Source organism: Nothoprocta perdicaria, unplaced genomic scaffold (assembly GCF_003342845.1).
Source record: "Nothoprocta perdicaria isolate Ctin4 unplaced genomic scaffold, notPer1 scaffold_0, whole genome shotgun sequence".
Classification (NCBI taxonomy): domain Eukaryota; kingdom Metazoa; phylum Chordata; class Aves; order Tinamiformes; family Tinamidae; genus Nothoprocta; species Nothoprocta perdicaria.
Window position 1 is genome coordinate 18,238,377 of NW_020454092.1, and position 14,240 is coordinate 18,252,616.

At 58.6% G+C, this 14,240-nt stretch overlaps 1 protein-coding gene across 2 annotated transcripts in view; it reads right to left on the reverse strand.

Moving 5' to 3' along the window:
• Positions 1-13,946, reverse strand: part of SSBP3 (single stranded DNA binding protein 3) — a 78,689-nt gene extending 64,743 nt beyond the window's left edge. For both annotated transcript variants that reach the window (XM_026034574.1, XM_026034567.1), the window contains exons 1-4: positions 13,850-13,946; positions 13,679-13,751; positions 13,489-13,550; positions 12,495-12,579 (exon numbers count right to left, since the gene is read on the reverse strand). In XM_026034574.1, the coding sequence (XP_025890359.1) occupies positions 12,495-12,579; positions 13,489-13,550; positions 13,679-13,751; positions 13,850-13,905 (276 nt within the window). In that variant the 5' untranslated portion in view covers positions 13,906-13,946. The remainder of the gene's footprint in view (positions 1-12,494; positions 12,580-13,488; positions 13,551-13,678; positions 13,752-13,849) is intronic.
• Between the last annotated feature and the right edge of the window lie 294 nt (positions 13,947-14,240).

A 14,240-nucleotide genomic window follows, 5' to 3' on the forward strand; every position in this document is an offset into this window, starting at 1 on the left:
TTAGCTCTGCACAGGGCAGGACGGGGACATTAGCTCTGCACAGGGCAGGACGGCACTGCCCGTGTGCCCGGCCGCTAAGCAGATCTCGCCTACAAGCTCCCCAGTAAGATCGAGCTGAGGCTGTGATACATCCTCTGCTTTGAAAGCTTATTTGTATCTAAAAAAAAATAACAAGCAGAGGTGCGAGCTCAGCCCTGTGAAGTTGTATGAAGTCAACTCTGACTCGGGGAAAAGGGGAGGAAAAGAAAACCCAGAACCTGTTACAGGCAGCCAGGATGGGCAGCAAAAGCTCATTTTCACTACAGAAAGCCGCTGCACCCTGGGAGGAGAGACATTCAAGATCAAATATTTAAGGGTTTACACAGAAACATTAAAAAAAAATTAAAAAAATGTTAGCTTAAGACACAGCCAGAGGTCTTCCTTTGGACTTTATCTTGACACTACAGGCTGCAGAGTCACTGCCTTTCACAGGAGACATCAGGGCTGCTAAAACCCCAGCCCGTCGGCAGCGGCGGGTGGCTGGCAGCCCTGGCCACGACACAGAGCCCTGACCACGACACGTGCCCGCAGGACAGGGACGACGGCAGAGCCGGACAAATGTGCATCTTCTGTGGTCGCCTTTGTGCTCCCAAGGCCTCCCTTCCCTTCCTCCCCCTTAATCCTTAGGGCAACAATCAGTTATGCAAATCCGCGGCCCTCCCCCACGGCGGCGGCTCCTGCTCCGCATCTGCCGGCGTCCGGGGCCGCGACCACGCAGCCTGCCCATTGTTCGGCCCGCGCGCTCCTGCGCCCGGCTCCATGCGCTCCTGCGCCCGGCTCCAACGTGCTCCTTCGCCCGGCTCCGTGCGCTCCTGCGCCCGGCTCCAACGTGCTCCTGCGCCCGGCTTCACGCGTTCCTGCGCCCGGCTCTGTGCGCTCCTGCGCCCGGCCCCACACGCTCCTGTGCCCGGCTCCACGCGCTCCTGTGCCCGGCTCCACGCGCTCCTGTGCCCGGCTCCGTGCGCTCCTGCACCTGGCTCCACGCGATCCTGCGCCCGGCTCCGTGCGCTCCTGCACCCGGCTCCACGCGTTCCTGCGCCCAGCTCCGTGCGCTCCTGAGCCCTGCTCCACGCGTTCCTGCGCCCAGCTCCGTGCGCTCCTGAGCCCTGCTCCACGCGTTCCTGCGCCCGGCTTTGCGCGCTCCTGCACATGGGCTCCGTGTGCTCTTGCGCCCGGCTCCGTGCGCTCCTGAGCCTGGCTCCATGTAATCCTGCGCCCGGCTCCATGCGCTCCTGCACCTGGCTCCGTGTGCTCCTGCTCTCAGGCTCCACGCGCTCCTGTCCATGGGCTCTATGTGCTACGAGTCCGGCTCCGTGTGCTCCTGAGCCAGGCTCTGCACGCTCCTGCCCACAGGCTCTGCACACTCCTGTGCTCGTCTCCGCGCGCTCCTGAGCCTGGCTCCATGCGCTCCTGCCCATGGGCTCCACGCACTCCTGCCCACGGACTCTGCGCACTCCTGCACCCAGCTCTACATGCTCCTGCACTCGGCTCCATGCACTCCTGTGCCCAGCTCCATGCTCCTGCCCACAGGCTCCGTGTGCTCCTGAGCCCGGCTCTGCGCTCTCCTGAGCACAGCTCCGCATGCTCCTGCACACGGGCTCTGCGTACTCCTGCACCCATCTCCGTACGCTCCTCCTGGAGCCTTCTAGCCTGGGCAGACCTACCAGGATGCAATTTGCAAGGAAGAGAAATAAATAAATAAGTGAAAAATAATAAAAAGGCATGAAATAATTGAAGGGAGGGTTCTGACAAAGCAGAGGTGGTGAATGCGGATGCAAATGCAACCACAAAGCACCTGGGTGAGGAAGCCAAGAGGGAAGCCCAGGGAAGACAGGATCCTTGGCGTGAGCAGAGCACCCAGCCCTGCAGATTGCCTACAAGCAAATTTGCAGATGGCGAGTAAGATTGCAGCAAAAACACTCCCTCTTTTACAGACGCATCTGCTCTCCAAAGCCAGAGCTGCTGGGCTACAGCCTGGGGCCAGGCGACTCCCGGCGCTGAGGAGCACTGGCCATTGTGGCCCCTTGTTCGCTGCTTGGCATGCGGGAGGACAGCAGTTGTAAAAAGGCTGCTAAACCAGCTTGTTTTAATTGTAGCCTTCAGGCTCAGAGAAGGCTGGGACAATTGAGGATCCTGGGCAAAGGGATCTTGAAATAAACACGGTCGAAACCCAGCCGCTCACCTCCCAACTCTTGCATTTTCCCAGCGTGTAGGGAGTGTTGTCATTTCTAGAGTTCCGATTTCAAAAAATTAAGTCAAAACATCCATATTGCTGTTGTGATGGAGCTTGTCAGAAACTTAACACACAGAAAACGTATGGGGGGGATGTGTCGAAAAAAAACCCTGTGTTGGGCACTTAAGATTCATCCTCCCAGGAGAGGAGATGTTGTGCTTTTAAAACCACACGAGTACTGCTCACAAACTGACATGCAAATACAAAGGCTCAGAGCCACAAGGCGAGAGCCGAGGAGCCCATGACAGACCGCCACTCGCTTGCGTATTTCTCCTTAAGCAAACAGTATACAGATGGAGATGCCTTAACCCATGTGCAGCCCGAATCATCAATATGCCAAAGAGAAATCTACAGATATAAAAACCAAAGACTTATAGTGTCAATAACCTCAATTTGTACTACAGCTCCCAGCCCTGCCTCTCCCAGCCAAGGCAGGCTCCGCTCTGGAAAGAGAAGCGAATCCCAGGCAGATAAAAGTGGAGACAGAAATCAACTTTTAAAAACCATCTGTCTTTTCATGGCAATTTCCATGAATTAGGAAGAGCAGGGAAGGCGGGCAGGCCTGCGGCTCGGCCGGGCGTTTGATGTGCCGTCCCGCCGCCCGCCTCGCTCCGGCCCCACGCGCGGAGCCACGTCCCGGCAAGGGGGGGACGCCGCTCGACACCACATAGAGCTTGGGCTCTGTCCTCAAGACTGCATCCTCGGCTCCAAAAAGCCATCGTCGTGGCACGGACCAAGAGACCAGCAAGACCTGGAGAAAACCTGGCCTTTCCATGGGGGAGTTGGGCACGTTTATGCCCAAAACACAGCATAAATGCCCTGCACGTGCCCCTGTGCGCCGCTGCAGCTGGGGAGCCTCCAGGAATCCCTGCAACGGGGCACGGGCTTCAAACCCGCCTCGTGCTGTGCACCGCCACACGCAAACCCGGCTCCTGCCCCGTGTTTCAGCACACAGCCCCACTACCCACACGCTCGGCTACCGGCAGGGGTTTAAAGAGGGGGAAAAAAAGGACAGAGCCTCCCCCAGCACACGCAGGGCGTTTGTTTACTGGCACAAGGGATGTTCTCTCCCTGAGCAAGGTGGGGAGAGAAGGAGCTGCTGCACACGGAGGGGAGAGCGAGCGCGGAGCTGCTTCCCGCTCCCGGGAGCCCATGACGGCGGCGGGAGTGGGAACCCCACGGAGCCGCTCGCTCCTCTTGCCGTGGCCGCCGGGAGCGACGGCCTTGCTTGCATGGAGCTGCCAGCACCGGCACGCTCCCTTCCCCCACCGGCGGCCTGAAGGGAGCGGAGCAGCCGCCCGCTCCGAGGGCAGCGCTCCGGGCCGGGACAGTGGCAGCAGGATCCGCGGCGGCTCCGGGGCGGAGGCGGCGCCGGGCGGCAGCCGCCCCGCTGGGGACAACCTGGGCGCTGGGGCACGTGGGCCGGCGCTGGAGCAGACGCTTCCTGCAGCCCTCTCCCTTCCGCCTGCCCTGGAAACACGAAATCCAATTAGCTCGGTCTCTTCGGGGTTTGCAGACCGGGCTTTTTTTAGCAGCCAGACTCTCGGAGGGCCCCGCGTCTCCCGCCGCTGCGCGGCCTCCTCTCCCCGCCGCGCGGTTTTGTTCCGAGGAGAGCGCGCCGCGTGCATGGCGCTGACGTGAGCCCCCCCGCAACCCTTTCCCCCCTCCCGCCTTTGTTAGCGACGGGATTTGCTTTTATTTATTGTGCCGGTGGCACCCAGCGGCCCTCCAGCTGGCCAGGCTGCTCCAGCCACAGGGCTGCAGCCCAGCACGGGAACACGTGAGGAGGAGGAGGCAGGCGAAGGGGCTGAGGAGGAAAAAGCCTCGCTCAAGGTCAGGGGTGTGAGCAGGGCTCGGCCTCCAGCCGCAGTTTCAGACACTCATAGCGAGACGCGGGGCGGCCGCGCTCGCCTTCCTGCAGCCGTTGGCAGCGCCGGGGAGGAAGCGAGGAGGCACGGCGCCGTCCTGGCAAACCCACCGCCCTGGCGCCGCGAGCCCCGCGCCGCCCGACCCTCACCGCTCCACCAAGCGGCCGGCTGGGGCTGCCCAAAGCTGATGCTCAAAGCGGGGGGAACCGCAGGAACCCCGTGAGCTGCTCAACAATGTCCCTGGGAGCAGCAGGAAAGGGGGGAACCGCAGGAACCCCATGAGCTGCTCCAACAACGTTCCGGGAACAGCAGGAAAGGGGGGAACCGCAGGAACCCCGTGAGCTGCTCCAACAACGTTCCGGGAACAGCAGGAAAGGGGGGAACCGCAGGAACCCCGTGAGCTGCTCCACAATGTCCCTGGGAGCAGCAGGAAAGGGGGGAGCCGCAGGAACCCCGTGAGCTGCTCAACAACGTCCCTGGGAGCAGCAGGAAAGGGGGGAGCCGCAGGAACCCCGTGAGCTGCTCCACAATGTCCCTGGGAGCAGCAGGAAAGGGGGGAACCGCAGGAACCCCGTGAGCTGCTCAACAACATCCCTGGGAGCAGCAGGAATAAAATAATAATTTATTATTATTTAATAAATAATAAAAATTACAAGACACGGCTACAGAAAAAACTCTCCCACTTCCCTTCCAAACCATCCCCCGCCACGAGCAAGAATTTCATGCAGTCAGTTGCCATTTAATGCAGCCTCTTTTGCAAGGTTACTTTTGATTCTGCCTTACGGGCCCTTTCTAGAGTCAGTGAACACATGCATGTGCAGTATTAAAAAGAAAGAAAGAAAAAAAAGACCCAGTGTATTCCTTTAGCTTCCGAGGATTGGCTTGTGCAGCTGTTTTCAATAGATGCAGAGACTGTTTTAAAAGAGAAAATATGGAACAAAAGGTAGGAGAAAATCCAAGTTTCCAAGGTAAGGAAGGAAATGATCAGGAGAACAGGAAAGCCTCACTCATACCCAATACATGTTGTACTGACCTAACAAATCTCCCAGTTGCCGAGCGGCACCGAGATGGGGAGGCCGCTCTCCCGGGATGGCCCCGGGAGTGGCCGGAGCCTCCCGGGGGTCCTTGAGCCTTGTGGCCTCCCCTGCGGATCACAGGGGCACCCTTGCTCTTTGTTCCACTGGAAGGACCCCAGAAAGGAAACGAGCCGGGTTCACGAGCTGGGTGTTCACGCAGGACCACGATGTGTCCGGGCTCCCCTCGTGCCGGAGCAGGGCAGGCTCCGCGCGGGGGCACGCAGGCAGAGGAGGCTCCGGCGGCACCGGTCTCCCCACGGCCGCACGTGGCCGCGCGACGCGGGGCAAACAATGGAGCCTGCAGCCTCCTCCTCCTCCTCCTTCCCCAGCCGGGAGCCAGCCCCGCGGGAAGCGCCGGGAGAAGAGGCTCCGGCATCGCCGTTCCCGAGCTGGCTCCGGCGGCCTTTAAGCGGAGAGGGAGATAAAGAGTGGCACAGCCGCTCCCCCCGCGCGAGGCCCTCGCGGATTATCCGCAATCCCGGCAAGCGGCCGCGCGGGAGAGCCGGAGCCAGCTGAGCGCCGCTCCGGCCGGGCAGCTCCGGAGCCTCCCCTCCGGCACGGGGAGCACCGCCGCTTCCTGCCCGCTGCAGCATCCCGCTGGGATGCTCCGTCCCGCCCCGCCGGGAGGACGCCCGGAGCAAACCCACAGCGCGGAGCGGCCGGCTCCCACGGCGGGAGCGCGCGGCAGGATCCCCTGCCGGGGCCCGGGGCCTCCCTCGTCTGCCAGTCGCGGCACAAAATCCATTTATCCTCCCATTGTCAGGCAGAATTAAAAAAATACGGCATTCGAGGCGCCTTCCTCTCCTCCCCTTCCACCCCCACTTTTCAGTAGGAATCCCTTGTGGATTCAAACCAGAGAAACTTTGCATCTTCACACCATTTGTTGACATAAAATACATTCCAGTGCCTTACTTTTTACAGAGGCACTTGGAATAGAGGGGGGGAAACGTCTGTTTCCATTTGAAACTGTCAAAATTAGCATTCAGTAATTAAAAATCACACCCTTTCTCTTAATAACCTAACCAGCATGATACAATCAGGTTGTGCCAACTCTTTAATCTAATTGACTAATTACAGATTTTAATTTAGTCAGTTACTGAACAACTGTTGACAATTTGTTTTCATTAGGGACAGAACAGGATAAATATTTAGGCTCCCCAGTCAAAGACTAAGACATAAGCTCCGTGCTCTGACCTCCGGTTTAGCGCCGTTGCCTTTTCCATCACTATCGGCTCGGGAAAAGGTAGCGCTCCAAAACCGTGGGCTCCTCCGCCGGAGCACATTAGTGCTCCGTGGAACTGCACGAGTGCAGGTTGCTTTGCAACAGCAGGCAAAGCGACTAAAAAACCCCAACAGGGCACAGAGATTGAGTTAGAAAATGTGTTTTAAACGGAATTTTTTCCCCCATCGTGGGCAAACCTGCCCTGACACTGGTCATCTACCAATGTGAGGCTGCTGAAGGGACCTCGGGGCTGGCAGCAAGGCCAAGGAGGTCTATGAAGGGCAGGGAACGTTGGTGACCTGTGTGGCACACGGAGCTGTCTCCTGTGAGGAGAGACCCTCCTTTCAGCCCCTGTGTAACCGACCCCATGAAGGAGGGGAGGCTGAAGCCTGGTCCTGCCAGGCGATGGCATTTCAGGGGGAGTGTTTCATTTGGCCTTTATTTTTTTTTAAATTTTTTCCTTTTCAAAACAATCTGGAGTTTTTTTCCTGGCTGCCTGCCACTGCTGCAGGCAGTTCCTCTCCCTGGGTACCTATGGGGGAGCTCCTTCCCCACAGACCAGATCCAGACACGGCCCAGACAGACCTGAATCTCCAGGCAGAAAACAGCAGGCGCAGGAGCATCAGACCACGGGGGAGGCATCACCCCATTCGGAGTAAAATCCCTTTCCCGACGTGAGGAACCCTGCACAACACCCGTAGCAGGCTCTCCCACGACCAAAGCTGTTCCCATGCCGGAGCCAGGTCTTTTTCCTACAGAGCAGGGATGCCAACGCAGAGCCATGGAGGTGACGTGCGCCTGTTCCTCAGCTGGCTGCTCCCTGGTGCAAGCTCAGGACACAACGGTGCAAAGGGTAGAGGTGGGCTTGTCTGCAACCACTTTCTTGTGAGAAAAAGGCTCTTTCCTACCTACTGCCTCACCAGAAAAGCAAGATCTGACACAGCAGAGTGTGGACAAGGAGAGAAACGGCAGGTTTTAGGGTGCGTACTGCAGTGTCTGGATGGTGTCTCCAGTCTATACAACCAACACAGCAAAATCCTTCCAGCTTTGCTGGTCGTCTTCCCACTGTGGCTTACACCTCGCTCCCCACGGAGCAAAGTCATGAGCATTAGTGCCAGCAATCCCAGCGTTTCACAGAAACCAGACCACAGCTGCTATTTTCATCTAGCTTCAGTGACTGCAGAAATCCACTTGTTCGGAGCTGAATCCAAGAAAAAGTTTTAGGTGTTGGTGGAAAATGAAGTGGTTCTCTTCCAACCAGGCACAGGTAGGAGGCACAAACACCCACAGCATCACCCTTCCTGCAACTAATCTCAGCCTTTCTAGGGGCACTCCCCTCGTTTCAGCTGAGCATCCTCCCTGGGCTGAACTCAATCACTTTTCTGAACTTGGAAAGAAAATCAATGCATCGCTCTAACACACACATACCACGCTTAACAGTGAGTTTAAGCTGCTACCCTGCAAATCTGCCACCGCAAGGAAAACACCAATTCAGGTGCCCAGAAGCCAGCGTTTTTCTTTGGGGGTTGGCTGGAGCAGAGCAGGGAAAGGAGGAAGTAAAAGGCTCAGGCGGCCAAACGCCGTTGGGATTTTTCTCTCCTTGAAGTTACGCTCCAAGTTGGCCATGCAGGCAGAATAATACCACAAAAAGTATGTACCAACAGTCAACTAGATTTAAGTTCATTTTCTGTAGCTCGAGGCCAAAATCGACTGAAGTGGTTCTGGTGATCAAGTTTTCTGCAATTCCCCTTCCTACGTATTAGCCATTTGACAGAAATTCACTGCGGTATTTAAACTGGCACTCATCACCGCTAACTCAAATTGTATTGGCTTTCACAATGCTGAAACGCTCAACTGCGACCATCAATCGGCCAATTCCGAGATAAGGCGCTGGCTGAAATTCCCTGTCATGCCGTGCGGCCCCTTTGTAGCTCCCCGGAGCCGCGGCGAAACCAGCAGCCGCGCCAACGGCAGCGCCTTCCCGAGAGGCTGCCTTTCCCGGCGGGAATGGCAGGGAGAGGGCACAGAGGCAGCCCCGGGGACTCCCTTCCTCCTCTCCCTCCAAGAGCCGGGGTGTTTTCGCCATCTCAGATGACTGAGGAGCAAAAGCAGAAGCCCGTGCGACTGGGTGAGATTCCAACTAGAGAAAGGAAGATCCCAATCGATGGCTACGGCTCGAGCACAAAGTTTGTCAGGTGGGTCAAGTTTTAGAAGGCAACCGGAGATCAATATGTGTGTCTTTAAACGCATGTAGCAGTGCTTTTAACTTCTGGATAAACTCTCCTCGTACAGGTGGTGGAAAAGGCTGACGAAGGGAACGACACCGCAGCACGATTTGTTAAGCTGCATCAAGGGCCAGATTTGTGCACACACTGACAGAACAGAACTGAGCAGAGTATTTCTCCCGTCTGCACAGAAGCAAGTCCCTGTTTTCTCTATGACTCTCCCAAGAAGTGCATTTATGCAGAATCCCAGCAGCTTTCAGAGAAAAACCTCAGGGGAAGGATGAGAAAGCTCTGGCCTTCCACCACCACAGGGTCTGTGTCAGTTAAGAAAGTCTTCCTTCTCCCAACCCCAAAACAAAGTGTGATTTTTTTTTTTTTTTTTTTGGCAAAGCTAAAAATTAAAAACTGGAGGGGGAAATTGGTAATTTGTCCTGCTGCTCCTGATAGTTTTCCTGTAGTTAAACTGGGAAATGAAATGGAAATGACACAGCATGCCAATCCCACCGTTAGCATGCCGCTAATGAAGCGCGCTGTGCCGGGCGCCCTGGGCGCGAAGCCGGCGGCGGCTCCGCTCGGAGCGCGGCCCGGAGCGCCCGCACCAGCGCTCGCTCCCTCTACTCGCTGCCCCTTTTTCCACACTCTCTCATACACAGCTAAGAGAAACGCAGCGTGCCACTATTTTGTGCCGAGCGGCACGGTAAATACAGAGCCTAATGGTAAATAAACACCGCGTTTTAGGCAAACACAAGCAACCTCCCTGCAGCCTCTTCTATAATTGCTGAAGTTTAAATGTGATGCTCTGCAATCTGGGGCAAGGCCCGTGCGGGGATATTTTTAACCACAACCAACATGTGAAATTACTCACTGGTCCACCCAGGCCGGGGCTCGCAGGCGGCCTCGCCTGAGCTGGAGCTGCTGCACGTTTGCGTTGCTGCGCGTTGGGGTTTGGCTCGTGCAGAGCAGCAACAGCAGTTGCTAATGTGCTGCCCCCACCCCCATCTGGTGCATTCTTCCCCAAATCCCCTCTTAAGCCCCACCCTGTGCAATTCCCAAGTGTAACCCAAGGAGCCGCTTTCCCGCTGGGGATGCCGGCGCTCCGGTGCATCCCGGCGCTCCGCTCGAGGTCCCGGGAGGGCGGCTCTGCCGGCAGTGCCAGGCGGGCGCCTCCCGGCCCCTTCCCACCCCGGAGACAAAGAACAGCGCTCCCGCCTCGGGCCACCGAGCAGCGAGATTTATGGATGCTCCTCTGCACTTCCACCTCCCTCTCCCACTTCGGGGCCAGGCGCTCTGCCTTGGAATCGTTATTTAGGAGATCAGGAAGGCGATAAAAGCAAAGAAATCTGCGCTGGGGCTTCGGTGTGTGCGGGTAACGCTGGGAGCCGGGCTCCGCGCTCGCTCCCGGCTCTGTCGCGGAGCTCCCGCCATGCCGGAGCGCGACGCCTACGGAAAACACGCGCCGGGACCCGGGAGCCCGGGAAGCGCCCCAGGGCCCCGCGCTCCGCACGCGCAGCCGCCGCGAGACCAACAACGCGCTATTCACACACACACACACAGAGTTTATCATTTGGTTCCTGTCCTCGGTCAATATTTAAGTTTTATACGCGCAGCTCCCTCGCCCTGTAAAGTACACGGCGTGTGCTGGGAAAACACGGAGCCGCAGCGAGGAAAGGAGCCGTAGGCATCCGCACGGGCCTCGCCGCGGAGGAGCTGCGGAACCGACCATTTTAAGGCCAACAACAGGCCTAGAGAAATAAACCCGGTGTAACGAAGCAGGGGGAGGAGGCAGGGGAGGACTGAAAATCTCCTTACACATCTGCATAATAAAACTGAAAAGGTAAAGCACTCAGGGCTGCTACAAAACTGGGCGACACCGAGAATGAAAAACAATCAGGATTGTGTCTATTTACTGTGAGCTTAGAGCAACGTGTATTAAAGAAGTTTATGCGAATCATCTAATGCACTCATGCCTATTGTTAGAATTATTACCAAGCTAAAAAAGATTAATTTCTCTAAATACACTAAATCCTCAGGCATGATTAGAAGGCTGCTGCGAACGTGGCATATTGCGACGTCTTGGTTGCTAATGTCATCTTTACCTGTGGATCTGCTGCCCTGAGATCTACCTTTCCCTCCGTGCCTTCTCTCCTGACCAGTCCCAGTAAGGCCAGGATTACTCCAATGAGGCACGAGCAGTGACCCGGGCAGAGCAGCAGTCTGGCTCGAGCAGAGGTTGAAACCACAAGTCTCCATGTTGATGTATTTTGATCTAACCCTCAGCTCATGTGTTCAAAATCTTAACTTGACGTGCTCCAAAACACCACGCGAAGATTTAGGGCAGAGATGGGAACCAAGCGGGACAGAACCACAAGGAAGAGACGTCCCACCTGGAGCGGAGCAGACCCAACACACCAGAGCAAACCCCTTCCCGGGGGCTCCACGGGGACAACCGGGCAGTTTCCACCCCGGTATCTCCACACCAGGTAGCTAAACCTCGGCACTAACTGCGAGCTCGGACTTACAGCCGTGTCCCAAACTCCTGTGTGAAAAGGGGGCCCCTTTGCAGGGCAGGGGCCGCGCGTTGGGCCCGGAGCAGCTCCGTGCTGCCCGCCCGGCTCTCCCACGGGCGGCAAGCTGGCGCATCCCGGAGGGCTCCGGGACACTCACGCAGCGCCGCTTTCCCACCAACCCTCACACATCTCCCGAGCAGCTAAACGCAGGCATGTCGAGGCAGCGCGCAACCGGGGAAGAGAGGAAAGATGGTTTCCACACCACAGGCTCCCAGGAACACACAGAAACAGCTCCTGCTACACGGTTTAACTTACTTGACTACCGTCCAAGCCCACAGCCAGGTGACTAATCCTTTGATTCAAATTCCTCTCGGTGCAGATCAACGCTGCAGATGTGACTGACTTCAGCGGGACAGGAGCGGGCAGCCCACCCTTCTCCGGCCGGATCCAGCACCAAAGGGAGCCGCAGGAAAAGCGGCATCACTGGAGAGGACTCCTAGAAAGCCCTGCCCCGAGCACTGCGGCCGCACAGGCTCAGCGGTGCTGCCCGCACAGGGAGCACCTTTGGGGGCTACCAACGCATCCACAACAAGGCACCCCGAGCCCCGGGGCAGAGCAGCTCCTCCAGCTTTGCTGGCGCTCATACAAGGACAGGGTCCCCACGGACACGTGGGCCCGATGACACCACGTGGCTCCTCGCCGCGGGGCTCACGGCGCTCTGCTCCGCACGCGGCCCAAAAACAGGCAACACCGACACACGAGGCACACGCCAACAAGCACCAGGGGTTGCAGGGCTCCCCGGCTCCCAACACCTTTGTTCAATTAACACCTTCACGGAGTTCTTTTTAAGAGGAGATTCATGGACAACCAAAGCAGCCCCGAGCCTTGCTAGGAACAGCAAGGTTTCCAGAGGCTAAAGAAACGACATTGTGGAGAATTCCCCCCTCCTCCCAATCCCAACCCCACGGATGCCCACACAACAACAGCATTTGTCAGCGAGATGTCCCCAGCATGAAATATATCAGCATTGATCCCCCAGAGCAGCCACAGCCAACGCTTTACTGTCCATTGCTATGCAAAACTGCTTAATTCTACCAGGAGTCTGAATGCCTTTAAGTACTTAAGATAAGTATCTGAGCTGATTTACATAATTGCAACATTATGAAATAGTGTTGAGCCAAATCAGAACATTGTTGGTTAAAAACAAAAAAGCAAGAAAAGAAACACGCTCCTGCCAGTCGGTTACATTCGCTCTTGGTGTGCTGGAGAAGCCTGAGCCACCCAGCTCTGTAATTACCGTGAGGATTAAAAACTTGTTACTCACATAGTCATGAAAGGCTTTTGCTTCACTTGAATGTTCACAAGTATCTCGCCTTTCAGGAGCTGCACAGTAAAGGTCCCAAAATACGCTGCATGGCAGAAAAAGCAAAACAGGATCCAGTTACTAATTATTACTTGCATGCTTAACAGCACAACACACAATAGCCGAGTTCAAGCCACGCCAGCGGTTCATTAAAGGTGAGCAACTTTCCACCTCATTTGGCCCGTGGTTGCGGAGGAAATCTCCAGTCTGTCAGGACTGGGCAGCCAGTCTCGCCTCTGTTCAGACCTTGTGGCGGCAGCGCCAATAAAGAGGTTTGAAGCCAGGTGATGTTGAGCGTTTCAAGAGCTAAACCCGGCATTTAGCGCGTGGGTACCAACGTGAGCGAGCTGGCGACGTGAACCCCAGAGCGGGAACTCTGCAACGTCCAGGACCTCAGCACAAGCAGGGATCACTGCTGGGGTCTTGGGCCGCCTTCCCCTAGGGCTCCCAGCAAAGCCAGGCTAGACCTGAGCCCAGCGTCCCCCTGATGATGGTTTAAACTTCTGGAAATGTTTTGTGCAGCCGCTCGCACCGGGCTCCTAAAGCACCGGCTCAGGCTCCAGGCTGGCGACGCGGAGCGTTTCCCTGCTGCTCCCGAAGCCTTCCCACGCGGGAGGATTCCCCGGAGGCTCCGTGGCGGCGGGGCCAGCAGTGCCCGGGGCACCCACCCTGCCCCGGGTACTGATCCCTGCCCTGTTTGGGCCGGATTCCTCCTTCTCCAGAGGCACCAGTTGCACGGAGGCGCCGGCGGCAGCGGCCTGGGAGCGGGGATGGAAGCAGAGCCACGGCCAGCAGAGCCGGATGCATCAGCCCCGTCTCCACCTCCCCGCTCGGAGCCCATCCGGAGCAGCCGCTGCCGGGGCCCCGATTCCCCGCGGTTATTCCGTCCCGTTGGCCGGGGCCGCGCTGCCCACCCCAAACCCAGCGGCGGGGCGCACGGGGGTCCCCCACTTACCACCACCAGGAGTGCAGGAAGCCGGGGGGCTCGCCCAGCGTGATGTTCTTCTCCCACCGGATCTGCGAGACACAGCGCGCGTCAGGGGCGGGGGGGACGGACCCCACGCGTGTCCCCCCCCACGGCACAAGATGGAGGCCGCGGGGGGGCGCGGCGGGCGGGCGCACAAAGGGCGCGGGGCCGCGCTCACCTCTGACAGGAAGGTCTGCGCCGACTTCTGCGCGCCGACGTGCAGCAGGTACTCGTAGACGTAGAGCGCCAGCCTGCAAGAGCCACCGCGCGTGGGGCCGCGCCGCGGGCACGGGCACCGGCCCCGCGCACCGAGCCCCGCGCCCCGCGCCCGCCCGCCCGCCGCGCTTACTTCTCCCGCGCCTGCCCGTCCGAGGGCACGGCCGAGCCTTTGCCTTTGGCGAACATGGTCCGCGCCGAGGGGCCGCCGCTCGCAGGGGGAGGAGGCTGCGCCGCCGGTGCCGCGTCCCGCTGCGCTCGGGCTGTCAGGGCGACGGCGCCCGCCGCGCCCCCATGGCCGCTGCTCCCGCCGCCGCTGCCGCCCGCGCCGGCTCCGGCTCCCGCCGCCGCTCCGCGCTCAACCGAACGTGGCTGCGCCGGGCAGCGAGCGCGGCGGGCGGCGACGGGCGCGCGCCCCGGCCAACCGCCGCCGCGCGGGGGCGTGGCCCGGCCGCGACACGCCCACCCTTAAGGGGGCGCTGCCGCCGCCTCCGGCTGGGGGCCCAGCGCGCAGCGCCGCCGCC